The sequence below is a fragment of the Panthera pardus genome, unplaced genomic scaffold (assembly GCF_024362965.1).
Source record: "Panthera pardus isolate Hobbes unplaced genomic scaffold, ASM2436296v1 HiC_scaffold_3, whole genome shotgun sequence".
Classification (NCBI taxonomy): domain Eukaryota; kingdom Metazoa; phylum Chordata; class Mammalia; order Carnivora; family Felidae; genus Panthera; species Panthera pardus.
In genome coordinates, this window is record NW_026526876.1 from 55,878,110 (window position 1) to 55,893,900 (window position 15,791).

The 15,791-nt window shown below is 44.5% G+C and overlaps 1 protein-coding gene across 1 annotated transcript in view; it reads right to left on the minus strand.

Annotated features, from left to right (window-relative positions):
- VPS53 (VPS53 subunit of GARP complex) overlaps window positions 1-15,791 on the minus strand; it is a 135,953-nt gene that overhangs the window by 15,052 nt on the left and 105,110 nt on the right. The window contains 2 exon segments of the mRNA XM_053893207.1: window positions 1,695-1,764; window positions 5,907-6,055. Of these exon segments, the coding sequence (XP_053749182.1) occupies window positions 1,695-1,764; window positions 5,907-6,055 (219 nt within the window).

Below are 15,791 nucleotides of genomic sequence, written 5' to 3' on the forward strand. Positions count from 1 at the left end.
TTCCCACTCTGCCCCTCCCCTGCTTGTGCTCAGTCTCTCCCTCTTTCTCAAAAATTAACATTAAAATAAATAAATAAAAAGTAACAAATTGGTTAAATGTTGCTACACGGAGGTCTAGAGAGGATTTACTTTAATGAATACATGAGAATTATTTATCAGTACATGAATAGTCTGTATCTAAATAGGTGTTTTTCAAGAACTGCGTGCTGAATATTACTGTGTGTGTGTTTTTTTTAATGTTTATTTTTGAGAGAGTGAGAGAGACAAAGCATGAGTGGGGTAGGGGAGAGAGAGAGGGAGACACAGAATCTGAAGCAGGTTCCAGGCTCTGAGCTGTCTGCACAGAGCCCAATATGGGGCTCAAACCTATGAACCTTGAGATCGTGACCTGAGCCGAAGTTGGACACTTAACCAACTGAGCCACCCAGGCGCCCCTTATTGTTTTTGTTTTTAAAGCAGCTTAAACTGTTCTCCAAATTCAAGCTGCTCAAATTTCTGACAGTCTGAATAGGTGCTAGCTGAAAAGAAGTGACTCTGCTGTAGCATATAAGTCAACTCATGAGTGCTGAGGTGACACAATCTGTGAAGAGATGTCTTGAAGCAAAGGACTGAAGTGAACATAGGGGGTGAATCAAGGAAGCCTTCCTGGGTGAGGTGAACAGTTTCTCAGCACCAAGAAGATAAGCCTTTCTTTTCTTTCTTTCTTTTTTTTTTTTTTAAACATTTATTCATTTTTGAGAGACAGCGCAAGTTGGGGAGGGGCAGGGAGAAGGGGACAGAGGATCTGAAGCAGGCTCCAGGCTCTGAGCTGACAGCAGCAAGCCCGAGGTGGGGTTCAAACCCACAAACCTTGAGATTGTGACCTGAGTTGAAGTCTGGTGCTCAACCGACTCAGCCACCCAGGCATCCCAAGATAAGCCTTTCTTTGCTTGCTACTCTTAAGTGGCTTCTGCCCAGTCACTGTGGGATCTAAAATAATCAGTCTCTCTGCTTCCTCTGCTTGGACCCTTTTCTCCTAGTCCTCTCAAGCCCCAGGTCTCAGAGAAGACTTCTCTGAGCATCCAGTCTGGAGCCATTACTCCCAGGATGCCTGCGTGGTTCAGGCATGTTAAGCGTCTGACTCTTTGATTTCGGTTCATGATCTCAGGGTTCATGAGTTTGAACCCCACGTCAGGCTCTGTGCTAATGGTGTGGAGCCTGCTTGGGATTCTCTGTCTCCCTCTCTCTCTGCCTCTCCCCTGCTCTCTCTCTCTCTCTCTCTCTCAAAATAAATAAATAAATAAACGTTAAAAGAAAAAAAAAAGTCATTAGTCCCTCATGCCCCTAAGAGAATTCCTTCACAGAACATAGTTTTATACCCTTTAGCTTACTTAAGTTAAAATTATCTTCTACTTTATTTGTTAACTCATATATTAATCTGTCTCTTCTTACTGGAATGTGAGCACCATGAAGGAGAGATCTTTTCTGTCTTATTCACTGTGGTATACCTACACCTAGCACAATGCCTGGTACTTAGTAGGTGCTCAACAAAAATGTCTTAAATGAGTGGATGCATTAAGCTGCCAGGTCTTCCTTTTGCCCCCAAACAGGGGAAATCAGCAATTTTATTTCTCCAGAATAAATCCCTACTAGAAAGATGTGTTTGATCTATGACAAAAGCCATAAGGAAAAGGCCCTATACCAATTCATCTCACCTGTTCTGCTCCCACCATGCTAATTGGCTTGCACTTGAAGAGATGAGTGATGAACTTGGGAATGAAGGAGCTGTGGATTAAAAAAGAAAAAAAAAGGGACAAATTAGGCTTCATTCTCTCTTTGGTAAAGGACTGTAGAAATTTGTTTTTGTTTTGTTTTTTTAAAGTATGCTCCATGGCCAGCATGGAGCCCAACTTGGGGCTTGAACTCACGAGCCCGGGATCAAGACCTGTGCTGAGGTCAAGAGTCGGACGCTTAACCGACTAAGTCACCCAGGTGCCCCAGAAACTTTTTTTTTTAAGGCCTCACTTCCTTCTATACAAAAACTGAGAAGTTGAAGTAGATGCTACTGTGGCCTCCCAGCATCCATTGTCTTCTTTTTCTTTCCAGCCAAAGTCCCGGTTTTACTCAGGTCTTGAGATGATGGGGAAAAGCTGATCGCTCCTAAACTGCAGAGGTGAGTTCTGATTAGCCTCAGCCAATCAGAGCATGGCATTCCCTTGCTGACTGCTGTTGGTCCTGAGATGGGGGACACACTCCAAGCTGGACAATCGGACTGGAGGAAAGGACTTCACTGCATGGCCCGGGCAAGAGTTTCTCTCCTTCTTCAGGGTATTCTTGTGTTTGAATAAAACATCTAGAGTTGCCATTTTACCACCATTCTAAGGATGAAGCCAGCCCCAAGGAGAGCAGGGGCATAAGGAACGTGGGTCCTTAATGACATTGCCGAACCACTGAAGCAACCATCTTTGGATGTGTCCTACCTCTGATCTCCTGGTTGCAAGAAATACAAAGTTCACCTTATGCTTAAGTGAGTTTAAGTCAGGCTTCTATTACTAGCAGCTGAAAATCACCCTAACAGACATGATAGTGACATGGTTATAGGGTGTTAAATGCAAAGACAGGAAGGAATTGCTAACGGAGTAACTGTCAGAACAAGGGAAAAAATACATGATCTCTGAAAAATTTACTGGGGACTGAAGGGCAACTGGTTTGGGGAAAGGGAGAAGTAATTTTTATAGATCATGAGGCCTTTTTTAGAATAAACTGCAGGGCCTGAGTAGGGAAAGCTGAGTTGTACTGGTGCGGAATGGAAGGTGTGGGAACTAGAAATGCCTATAATCAAGTGCAGATGCAGACTGGACTGACCAGCGGAACACAGGGCCCGCGAAGGAACGATAATAAAACAGGATGTGGAGGTCAAGAGAAAGGCTGGCTAGCACCCTCATCGCCTACTCTTCAAAAGCTGCTCTCAGGCCCATGACTCCACCCTCCTGGGTCTCTCTACGCCATCTCCTGTACCTTGGTGCCCACTCTAATGTCTAATACCCGACGAAGTACCGGCCGTCTCACTGGAACAGCACTGGCACCTCAATTCCAGCACGGCCAGGACTCAGCCCCACCCTGGAACCCAGGCTCAGTGGACCTGATCTCGTTACCCAGTCACCTGAGCCAGAAACCAGGAGTGACCCGAGCCGGCGCCCTCAGCCTTCCATCCCAATGTCCAATCAGTTCCCAGCCCTTCCCCGGCGCTCCCTCGCCCAGACTCCTGACACTACTGCTCTTCCTCTTCCCACCTGAGCTCTTTCAACTGTTTCCTAACCGGGCTCCCTGCCTTCGGTCTCATCTTTGGTAACCATCGGCTGTCAAAGGGATTTCTTTCAGATGCCATATGCTCAAGCCCCTTCCCTGATTCAAATTCTTGAAATGGCTGCAGACGACACCTTCCATGACTATCCTGATTCTCTGTCCTAGCCTCTCATGCTAAGCTGTGGCCCCCTAGGCTTGATCCTGCAGGCTACTTACTGCCTCTGTGACTGCTTACACGGCTCCCTGTGCCCAGAATGCCCTTCCCTACGGCCTTGTGGGTCAGTACCCACACAGCTCTTGCACCCTGCTCCAGGACCTCTCTCCTTATGAAGCCTCTCCTCAGTCACCTCCGCCATCTTCTACACAGAGTTCACAGACCTCTAGCCTAGCAGAAACTTCCTCACGATGCTATTTGCTCACATGTTTATTTCCCTCCACTAGACTGTACGGCAAATGAAAACAGGGACCACGTCTATTAAGCCAAAGCACTTAATTCTATGTCTGGGACAGAGCAGGTGCTCAAATGACTGCATGTTAAATAAATAATAAGTAATAACAAATTAAAATGGTAGCAGCTACCACTTTTTGAATGTCAGCTTGGTACCAGCACAGAAGTTTACATAAGACCTCTCATTTTATCCTCTCAACCACTATTAAGAGATTTGTTTTACGATCCCCATTATTGAATGGAAGAGAATCAGCTTAGTGGATGAGGGAAGTTGCTTGTGATTGTGATGTCAAAACAGGAAAGACTGCTGCTATTGCTTCAGAAACCAAATGGAGGCAAAAGGAAACACGTATGGCTTGCATCGATGCGATAAGAGAGGAAGTTAAAGGGAAAGAAACCTAAACTCTAGAGATCTGATCCAGGGGGAGGTCTCCTGACCAGGAGGGAGAACAGGGGCCACGCAGAAGGGATTCTTCAGTGCTCTACATCAGAGCCAGGCCAAACAAAAAACATGACATTGAATTCATGACTAATCACAATGGTACAGTTTATTACCTAAGTTACTTCTCTCCAGAGGGCTTCGGTTGTACGCTTGAATTGGCTCTGTGTGCTAGTCTACAAGGGTGGGGTGGGGAAAATTTAGGGACCAGAGACATGTCATAGTGGGGAGAGGTGCTGGCAATGTGATGGGTAACTGCCCAAGGCTGCTCCAGCCCCAAGGGGCAGTGGCGGCCATTGCTTTTGATGGGGAAGGATCTTCTCACAGCGCCATCTCTGAGGTTTCTAGTCTTTGGCTGGGATTTACAAGGATGAGAGGGTACCATGGATTAAATCAGAAGACCACTTTTCCTATCAGAGGTTAAACTTCCAGATATGAGAGATGGGCATCGTCTTCCTAGCTCATCCAATAGAAGCTTAGCAATAAAATCAAAGGGCTCTGACAGAACGTGAGGCTGATACCGGGACTAGCTAAGTAAATGACTCCTTGTTCTCTTTAACATTAGTTCAGACCCCTGTGCAACCATACTGGAGATTTTGGGCCACAGTGAAATTGTACAGAGACTGTTTCTACCAAGGGTACAGGGAGTGTCACAGCATGATTTATCAGCAATGTTTTTAACACACACCGATGAGCACTCAGAGGGTGTAGGGAATGTCAACTCCCGGTTCGTCCACCATATTGCAAACGTTAATGCCTCCCCGGGGAGTCCACCCGATCCTTTCTTGACAAACTGGAAACGAAGCTCATGCCACAAGCTCTCCATAACCGTTGTTCCTTCGGGTTTATTTGTGAGGGAGAGAGAGAAGGCCTTAATTGAATACAAGCCGGGAGAGATCTGGGGAGGACAGAAACTTGGAGCCCTAAACCCCCCTTTGGGACTTGGATGAGGACAACTTAAATACAGTAGCTGGGAACAGGTTGACCTTCTCGAAGCTCTTCCTGGCGGCGTGTGCCAAGACGCATGTTGGCTGGCTGGTCGGAGGAGGCACTGACCCTCTCCGTTGCCTCGTCTCGGGGGAAACAGTGCTACAGCCAGATGCTGACTGGCAAAGGCCCAAACCGTATCCCCACTTCCAAACGTCAAGCCAGAAATGGCCACACACAAGGACGTAGCAGAAAGACAAGCAGTGCAGTGTTCACTACATGTCCTTTGGCAGTGGGGCTCCCTGACTTGCTCTTCCCAATTTCTAGTACCTTCCCCGGACTCCAGGAGGTCCAGCAGCAGATCAATTCTGGCAGCCCCAGCAATAAGTACTATGGGGAAGGAGGAAGAGAAGGCTTCAAAGAAGTAGAACTGATGGTCCCTACCCTAAAAATAGTTTAGAATCTAGTTGGAGACAAAATATATAACTGAAATCAGTGAAAAATAATTTTAATTATCCGAACCTGTGGGGAGGCAGGGGCACTGTTACGTCCACCTAATTCAAAACAGTTTCCCCAGCTCATCTGAGTTTGTCTTCATGTGGTTGGTGACTGTCCTGCTGTTACTGTTGTCTATGACTTTGAGTAGTGGACTTCGTTTTATTATCCTTCTTTGGAGCACGAAAAAATGTTTGTTTACAGGCACCAGAATGAATTCCAGCTGGATGGCGGGACACCTGGGTGGTGAGCATGCTGGCGGTAAGTGTGGCACTCAGAATAACCCAGTGATGGGAATGTTCCAGGACTTACTTTGCAAATTTAATGCAGAACTGAGTGAAGTATTTCCGGGTGGAGGCCAGGTTGTCGCGGATGATAGGGACATTCTGCTTAATGTGAAGGATGACAGAGGTGACGTAAGGGCTCTGGTCACCAACGTGCTCCACATTCTGCCACTGCATCTGCAAACAGAGATAAGGGAGGACAAGTCTTTAGATCCTTCGCGGGAGGACAGTCTTCCGCGTCGCTGGGGAAGGGCAGGTGGAGTGACAGTGAGGCAAGAGCTTGCGACCACAGCTGCCATTTTATTTTGGGCAGTTTGTCTTACTTCGTCTGTAGTGGCTGATGGTGAATAAAAGCAAGCAGACCCACCTCATCCTTATCCGTGAGATGTGACTCAGGTACCCTTTTCTACACTGTCCCCCTCATGCTTCAAATAGCCTTCCCTGCCCCTCTAAGTGGCCAACTTGTAATGGAACCCTCGCCAGGCAGGTGAACCGGACTGCACCGCTGTCCGCTGTCGCACCGGGAAAGGACTGTGGGAGAACAGGGGAGGCACATCCATTTCTGAGCAGGTTGGTAGCTTGGGAGATCGGAGGGGTGGTTGGGCTAAGTGAAATGAAACGTGGACGAGAGTTACTTAGGCCTTTCTCTCAAGTCAACGGTAAGGAGGTGAGGATTTTGAAAAAAGGGAGCTAGAAATGCCGGGACGTGTGAGACGTGCTTCAAAATAATCTAAGATTAGGAGGAGCAGATGAAACATCGGTGAAGCTGGGTGATGGGTCCATGAGGTTTGTGGTACTGTTTTCTCTACTTTTGTACATAACTGAACTCTTCCATAGCAAAACATTCAAACCTTACTCCTAAAACCTTCGAGATTATGTTGGGGTTTCAGTCCAGGGAAAGGAAAGATGTCTGGCAAGTACGAGGGGGCAGATGAGAGGGTAGGACAGCGGCATGTGGAACAGGGCAGGAAGGAAGCACCCGGGGTAGTGTGAATGGCAGGCGGGGGGCACACCAGCATCACTGAGAGGACCTGAGTGGTCCCTGGGCAGGCCATGGACACAAATGAGGTACCTGACTGGCTCAAGCTGTAACCACCTGAGGAGAATCAGGAGACATGCTCCGGAAAGACAGGGCAAGAAGAGCGCCGTGGAGCCTCTCCCCGCTTGGATGCGTACAGGAGAAGAGAGGCAGTGTGGGCTCCCAGCCTGCCCCGAAGCTGGCAGCAAATGGGCACTTTAATCCTGAAAAGAGCAGGAATGTGCTGGAGGAGTTCTGCTGAGTCAGCCTCTCAGAATGGAGCTGGGCTATTAAAAAGATCCTAAGCCAAACACAAACCATATAATATGTTCATAGAAGGAGGGCGGTAGTTCTGAGGCCTTGATGTCTCTGGCAAGAGAACTAGTGTTTTTATAGAGCTCTTGGGGAAAGGAAAAATTCAATACTGAGGGAACTTGTTTAAAAGAATCATATTGTACATGGATGGCTCCCCAGCTCCTGGGAAGCTATAATGACTCCATGTTTTGTTCTAATGTTTCTTCAAATCAGCAGATATTTAATTAAAAAAGTTTTTTTTAATGTTTATTCATTTTGGAGAGACAGAGCGTTGAGTGGGGGAGGGGGGAGGGAGAGAGAGAGAGAAAGAGAGAGAGGGAGGGAGACACAGAATCCAAAGCAGGCTCCAGGCTCTGAGCTGCCAGCACAGAGCCCGATGCGGGGCTCGAACTCACGGACCGTGAGATCATGACCTGAGCCGAAGTCGGATGCTTAACCGACTGAGCCACCCAGGTGCCCCCAAATCAGCAGATATTTATATTTTAAAAGCTTTACGTATGTGTAAGCATATAAAAAAGCAGGAAGGAACTTCTGTCTTCATTTTACACCTAAGAAAACCAAGGCCCAGCAACATTAAGTCTTATGCAAGGTTTCACAACAAAGTGCCAGATAGAAAAAAGTCTCTAATTTTTTACTGGGGAAAATTAGAAACAAACCATGGAGGAACAGTAGAAGGTTCTAATATGAACCGACTTTATATTCTAATGCTTTGGCTATGTGTCATGTTTTCCTCCATTATCTTTTTATCTTATTCAAAAGGCTTCTTTTCCCACGTGATTTTAGAGATTTGACCCATCTGAACAAAAAGCATCTCAGGAGATCTTAAATGAGCTCATGGGGTGAGGCCAAAATTGACAGATGCTGTTAATGTCTGCACCTCACCTTCTTTTCCCCAGCTGGCAGCACCACGTGGAGCCCAAGGCCCTGTGTAAACACAGCAACCCGGGAAGAGGGCTCGATGCCCCTTCCTCCACCGGCCACCAAGCTCTTGCACTGTAATGACTACTGTTGTCCAGGTTGGCAACATTTTACATTTCAGCATCTCACAAAGTTGATAAGTAATTATCTACACATCACAGGTCTCCATTAACAGAAGACAACCATAAAGGGAGGTGGTGACGTGCCCTGTCATTGATTACAAAGCAGCTCTGAAGCAAGACAAAGCGTGGGACACTGGACTTCAAGTTCTCACTGGTGAGCTAAACCCTCTTACTGGCCATGTCAGTACACATCCACATTTGGAATATATGTGAAAAGATCAGGTTTGGTTTAATAGTCAGTTATGACTCCACTCGTCAAGTTAAAAGTATTAGCAAAAGTCAAGTAGATTTGGGATTTTAAATTTAAGTCAGCTTAATGACATAAGAAAACTATGTATGTATGTATGTATGTATGTATGTATGTATGTATTTATGAGAGAGAGAGAGAGAGAGAGAGAGAGAGAGAGAGAGAGAGAGAGAATCCCAAGCAGGCTCTGCACTGATTGAGTGGCTTGATCTCATGAACTGCAAGATCATGACCTGAGCTGATATCAAGAGTCAGTCGCTTAACTGACTGAGCCATCCAGGTGCCCCATGTCAGAAAACAATTTAAAGTACTGGAGAACAATGAAAGTTGACACTGGCTTTACTATTAAAAAAAATCTGCAAAATGTAATTAGCAGTGATTCTGTCCAGTCACTGCCTTAGATGGTTGATGCTTGCCCATCCCAGACAACTTAGGGTTTAAGTTGTAACCGGAATGACCCAAGACGCTGACATTAGGACCCATCGTATGCAGGTTGCTTTGCCTGGCACTTTGTATACATTATCTCATTTACTATTCACACATGAGCTCATCTGGTGATGAGGAAAGTCAAAAGCTCAACGAGGTTAGGTAACTTGCCCAAAGTCACACAGCTGGTAAATAACACAGTGGAGACAACCCAAGTCTGTCTAAAGCCCAAGCACTATGACACCAGGCTGTTTCCAAGATGATTGTTTAAAAAAAAAAAAAAAAAAAAAAAAAGTAACAAAAGCAATTCCTGGGCCTTAATGCAAGCCAAGCCCCGTTTCTCAGGGAGAAGCTAATGAAATATACAGTGATCAAGCAAAGTTCTCTGTCAAAAAAGGAAACAAAAATTAGCCTGCACTGGAAGAACAAACATCATGAAAAGCCATCAGTAGAAATAAGATTCCGACTTTTCCAGGTAAACTTTGCATTTGACATTTAAAATTTACCCCTTCAGGGGTGCCTGACTGCTTCAGTTGGAGGAGCATGTGACTCCTGATCCAATGGTTGTGAGTTCGAGCCCCGTGTTGGGTGTAGAGGTTACTTAAAAATAAAATCTTAAAAGAAAGAATTTACCCCTCCCTACTTAAAGTTTTCCTCTTGTGCTTTTAGTGTAGGTGGGGTTGCATAATACTGCTACTATATAAACAAGAAGAAAAACAGTTTGCAAAAGAAGCTGTAACTAAGATACAGGATTGACAGAAGCAGCACCCAAGGAAATGATCACACTTAGCTACAGAAGAGGCTACAGGGGCAGGGGCACAACCACGGTTTCTGCCACCCGAGGAAGGAGTGTGTGACTGATGCTAATGCTTCACAGGAAGGCTGGGGAGAATAACTGCTTCCTAGAGAAGGCCCACTGTAGCAGAGAATTCTGACCAATCCACCAGTCAGAGAGCAAAGCTCCATAAGTAGCTTACTTTGGAGCTTTTCTCTATTGCTATATGAAGCTTGGAAAGAGGCCTCCTGAGAAACTGATTTTCCTCAAGTTCAAATTCCCACCTATTCATTTTGATCATGGAACTAGAGAGATACAGAACATAGACTGAGGCATGCGGATTCTGGGGACATTTCAGGCAATCGGAGTGTAGCATTATGGTGTAGGCTGCTGGGCCACTGGCCCCAAGCACTGGCCTTTGCCCAGGTACACACACATACTCTAAAGCTTGTCTGGGCTACTTTTACTCCTACAACAAGCACCTGCGACACTTACAGGTAACTTGTGTGTGCATAACACTGGACCAGCACTGTGTGGGGAATAAAAAGGGAGAAGGAACATTTTTTGAGCACCTACTATGTACCGGGCATCATGTGATTGACATTTTCACATGAACTTCCTGCTTACAATAATACAGTAGGGGAGGTATTATTACTCCTGCTTTATAGATAAGACAGGCTTGAGGACAGGGATTTGCCTAATGAAGCTTGAGGACAGGGATTTGCCTAATGAAACATAACTGAGAAGTTAACAGAGCTGAGATCTAGAAATCGGTTTGTCTGACTCTGAAATCCATGTTCTTTCCATTTTACCATGCTGCTTTCCAAAAAAGTGTTACCACCCTAAACGAACTTGAAATTAGCGGAAGGAATTGGAGCGAGCAAAATCTCTGTATGAGGCTGCACGAATGCAGGTGATGTGGCAGAGGTGATGGCGGTACAGAGGAAGAGGACACATGCACCTTGACTCCGACAGGAAAACCAACAAGACCCAGAACAGAAAGTGGAGTAACAAAGGCTTTCGGAAGATAAATATATATTTTTCCTACTTACTGCTAGGCCAATGGGAAGGTGAATTTGTACAACCTTTTCTTAAATACAATTTGAAAGTATCTACCCAAAGTCTTAGCATTTTACATAGCTTTTGATCTCTGCAATTCCCTTTAAGGCAATTAATCTGAGGCTAATAATTACAAATGTTTAGAAGACACACACATGCACACACACGTGCATTTATGAGGTTGTCCGTCACCAGACTGTTTTTAAACGTGAATAATTGGAAAGAATGATCAAAATTGAGTTGATGACATACATTTTAAGGGCAGGACTCCACTGGAATACTTAAAGTGAGGAAATGTGGAGTCTGCCAGTCCTGTGCAAGCTGCTAAGTGTGTGACCTGGGTAAGTTACCTAACCTACCTAACCTCTCCGAACCTTGGTTTTCTTGGCTATACAAATTGGGGTGATAATATCTGTAATCCATACAGTTGTTGAAAGATAACACATTAAGTGCTCTTAACATAGTGCCTGTCAGGTATTAATTCCATGGTAAATGTTAACTGTTGCTACGGTTTTAACAATAAATACTCTGTCCTATGGAATACTATGCAATCACTAAAAATACAGTAGCTCTGGATCAAACAACACAGAAAACTATTAAAACCTGCTAAATGAGGGGCGCCTGGGTGGCGCAGTCGGTTAAGCGTCCGACTTCAGCCAGGTCACGATCTCGCGGTCCGTGAGTTCGAGCCCCGCGTCAGGCTCTGGGCTGATGGCTCGGAGCCTGGAGCCTGTTTCCGATTCTGTGTCTCCCTCTCTCTCTGCCCCTCCCCCGTTCATGCTCTGTCTCTCTCTGTCCCAAAAATAAATAAAAAACGTTGGGAAAAAAATTAAAAAAAAAAAAAAAAAAAACCTGCTAAATGAGAAAAAAAGTTATGAAGCTGTATATAAAGTATAAACTTCTATTTAAACACTATATGCATAAAAAGAAAGACTGACATAAATCTATTGGCTAGAATATGAGTGACTTGGGGGCGCCTGGGTGGCTCAGTCGGTTAAGCGTCCGACATCAGCTCAGGTCATGATCTCGTGGTTCGTGGGTTCGAGCCCCGCATCAGGCTCTGTGCTGACAGCTCAGAGCCTGGAGCCTGCTTCGGATTCTGTGTCTCCCTCTCTCTCTGCCCCTCCCCTGCTCATGCTCTGTCTCTGTCTCAAAAATAAATATAAACATTAAAAAAAAATTTTTAAAAGAATACGAGTGACTTAAATTTTCTTCTTTTTAAAAATCTGTATTTTTTATACAATTGTTTACAATAAAGGTGATTTGCTTTGGTCATAATGAAAAAAGAAATCTTTCTTTTTAAAAATTTTTTTAAACGTTTATTTATTTTTGAGACAGGGAGAGACAGAGCATGAACGGGGGAGGGTCAGAGAGAGAGGGAGACACAGAATCTGAAACAGGCTCCAGGCTCCGAGCTGTCAGCACAGACCCTGACGCGGGGCTCGAACTCACGGACTGCGAGATCATGACCTGAGCCGAAGTCGGATGCTTAACCGACTGAACCACCCAGGCGCCCCAAGAAATCTTTTATAAAAAAGAAAGATGTGCTTCAATTGTTAAGTGGAAGGTGAACTTCAGGATTTCTTATGATGGAGTTCTGCGGGCCTCCTGTAATAGATCTACATTTCAATGACAGGAAAATGAGAACAGATTTGAGGACTGTTCTAGCTATTTCAAAATGTCTTTGGGGGATAGTAATGCAGCCTCCTAGATTAGCACACGTTCAGTCTTGAAACCTAATAGAAATTACATGCCAGACTGTAAGGAAATTTAATTTGTTCAGTTTCTTCTTTCCGTTTTTTTCTAAAACTACTATTAATGGGCAAAAACTAAGTGTGCTTGGTTTTGGACCGAGAGTTAGATTCTTTCAACCAAGTGATGTGAGTAGCCCCAGGAAAAAGGACACCTTGAGGAGGGTACCATGGGACCAATGGTCTCTTTTTAAGGAAGCCATAGAATTTTTAAAGATCCTACTTGTAAAGCCTAATTACAATGGCTAATTGCTAAAGATTTATAGAATTCACATTCAAACAATGTATTTCTCCTAAAGCACTTCAAACAATTACCTTTTCAAAAACTGGGGAGACTTGGTTTTATTTCTGGCTTCACCGTTACAAGGCTACGTGGCTTTGGGCGTATTATGAAAAGGAAAACACACACACCAGAAAGACAATTCCTTCCTTTTCAGTGAGAAATATGCGAACCAGAGAACTCCTGGGTTGGCTGCTCAGCCCATTTTCGTCCCCAGGAGGAAAGTCACAGTGTCAGATTGAGAAAAGCTGAAGACAGACATCCAACAGGGTGCCTGTGAATGCCTGAAGACTCGCGGTCAGGTAGGCATGACGATTTTCGTGAGCCCAGCAGTCCCGGGCACACACTGACTTAGGGCCCTTCTAGTTTCAGGCAAGTTACTGAAGCTAATTTGGCTTCAGTTTCCACGTTTGCTCATTCTGTATGTATGGTGTAGTATAATCCAGCTGAGAGACAGACCTGAATTTGAATCCTGGCTCTCTTACATGCTAGCTAAGAGATCTGGGACAAGGGACTTAACTTCTTTGAGTTTCAGTTCCCTTATCTGTGAAAGAGAGGTACCTTATACATTTATTGTCAGAATTAAATGAGATACTGCATTTGGGTGCTGATTCCCGGTAAAGTGCTCCATGTAAATAACCACTTACTATTATCTCATAGAGCTCATCTAAGAAAATAATGCAACACAGGAGGGAAAAATGGTCTGAAATTTTTAAAAAAAAAATTTTTTTTTTTCAACGTTTTTTATTTATTTTTGGGACAGAGAGAGACAGAGCATGAACGGGGGAGGGGCAGAGAGAGAGGGAGACACAGAATCGGAAACAGGCTCCAGGCTCCGAGCCATCAGCCCAGAGCCTGACGCGGGGCTCGAACTCACGGACCGCGAGATCGTGACCTGGCTGAAGTCGGACGCTTAATCGACTGCGCCATCCAGGCGCCCCTGAAATTTTGATATAACTTATCCACATTACTGTAATCTCAAAATTATCGTTTCAGAGAGACCACTAAACTCTTACCATATTTTACTTCCTTCACACAGGCCTGGCCTGTTTTAGGCTGTTCCTGTGTATTTTCTACCAAACTTTGCCACTCTGTGTTTTCTTCTCCTTTTCTAGCAGCAGGGCTCTTGCCCACGCTTAGGGGGCGAACAGCTAGATGTGGGCATTTCCTATTTCCGACCTCCCTTCAACCAGCTCCAGGATGCTACTTGTTGGAAGTTAGGAGCCCTGCTATTGAGTACTATCAAGGAGCATCATACCTTCAACAGCACTTGCATGCGCCGAAAGGTTTCAGGGTCTCTGATCCTGCCATTTCCTAAAGAGACACTCTATGTCTACCAGCTCTGTCCAGCTAAATCCGTTCAGTAGGGTTATCTGTGACTCACTTTGTCACCATTCTTTGGTCAAATGGGTGTCCACAAACTTTAGTTCTTTCTTCTTCTTGCCCTCTTTACCGTCAAAGGCATTTAGGGAATACTACTGTTAAGCTATGCCATGGAGATCCAAAAGTGAGCAAGACACAGCTCTCAAGTTGTTCAAAGCTTAACAGGGGAGACAGATATAAAAAGAATTGTATAACAGAGTAGAGAGATGGTCTAGGTACTGTGGTGCTTCACAGAGAAGGACACTGCGGGGAAGACAAAAACGGTGACATTGCAAGAGATCAAAATAGTCAAAACAATCTCGAAAAGGAATAAACTTGGAGGATTCACACTTTCCGATTTTAAAGCTTGCTACAAAGCTGCAATGATTGGGGCACATGGGTGGCTTAGTTGGTTAAGCGTCCGACTTCGGCTCAGGTCATGATCTCACAGTTCATAAGTTCAAGCCCCACATCGGACTCTGTGCTGACAATGCGGAGCCTGCTTGGGATTTTGTCTCTCTCTCTCTCTCTCAAATAAGTAAACATTAAAAAAAACCCTAAAAAAACAAAAACAAGAACAAAGCTGCAATAATCAAAACAGTGTGGTACTGGCATAAAGACAGACATAATGGATCTATGGAATATAATTGAAAGTCCAGAAATAAACCTGTACATCTGTGGTCAACTGATTCTTAACAAGAGTGTCAAGACCATCCAATGGGTAACGAAAAGTCTTTTCAACAAATGGTACCGGGACAGCTATATATCTACATGCAAAGGAACAAAAGCTGAATCCTTACCTTACACCATATACAAAAATTAACTCAAAATGGATTGAGGGCCCAAATGGAAAGAGCTGAAGCTACAAAAAACTTGGAAGAAAATACAGGTGTAAATCTTTGTAATTCTGGATTAGGCAATGGTGTCTTGGCTAGAACACCAAAAGCACAAGTACCAAAGGAAAAAATATAAAAACTGGACTTCAACAAAATTAAAAATTTTAGTGTTTCAAAGTACATAATCAAGAAACTGAGGGGCTCCTGGGTGGCTTAGTCGGTTAAGCGTCTGACCTCAGTTCAGGTCATGGTCTCGCAGTCCGTGAGTTCGAGGCCTGTGTCAGGCTCTGTGCTGACAGCTTGGAGCCTGGAGCCTGCCTCGGATTCTGTGTCTCCCTCTCCCTCAGCCCCTCCCCTGCTCACACTCTGTCTCTGTCTTTCTCTTTCAAAAATAAATAAATGTTACAAATAAATAAATAAATAAATAAATACAATAAAGAAAGTGAAAAGACAACTCACAGAAAAGGAGAAAATATTTGCAAATCATGTATCTGATAAGGAGTATAGTTATCCAGACTATAAAAAGAAGTTTACAACTCAACAATAAAAAGACAACCCAGTTTAAAAATGGATGAAGGACTTGAACTGACATTTCTTCAAAAGAGATATACAGATGCTCAACATCTTAGTCATCGGAGAAATGCAGATACAAACTGAAACCACAATGAGATAGAATGGCTATGTTAAAAATAAAGCATTGGTAAAGATACAGACATTTTAGAACCCCTGACTGTTGCTGGTGGGAACGTAAAATGGTGCAGCTACTTGTGGAACACAGTTCGGCAGTTTCTCAAAATGTTAAGC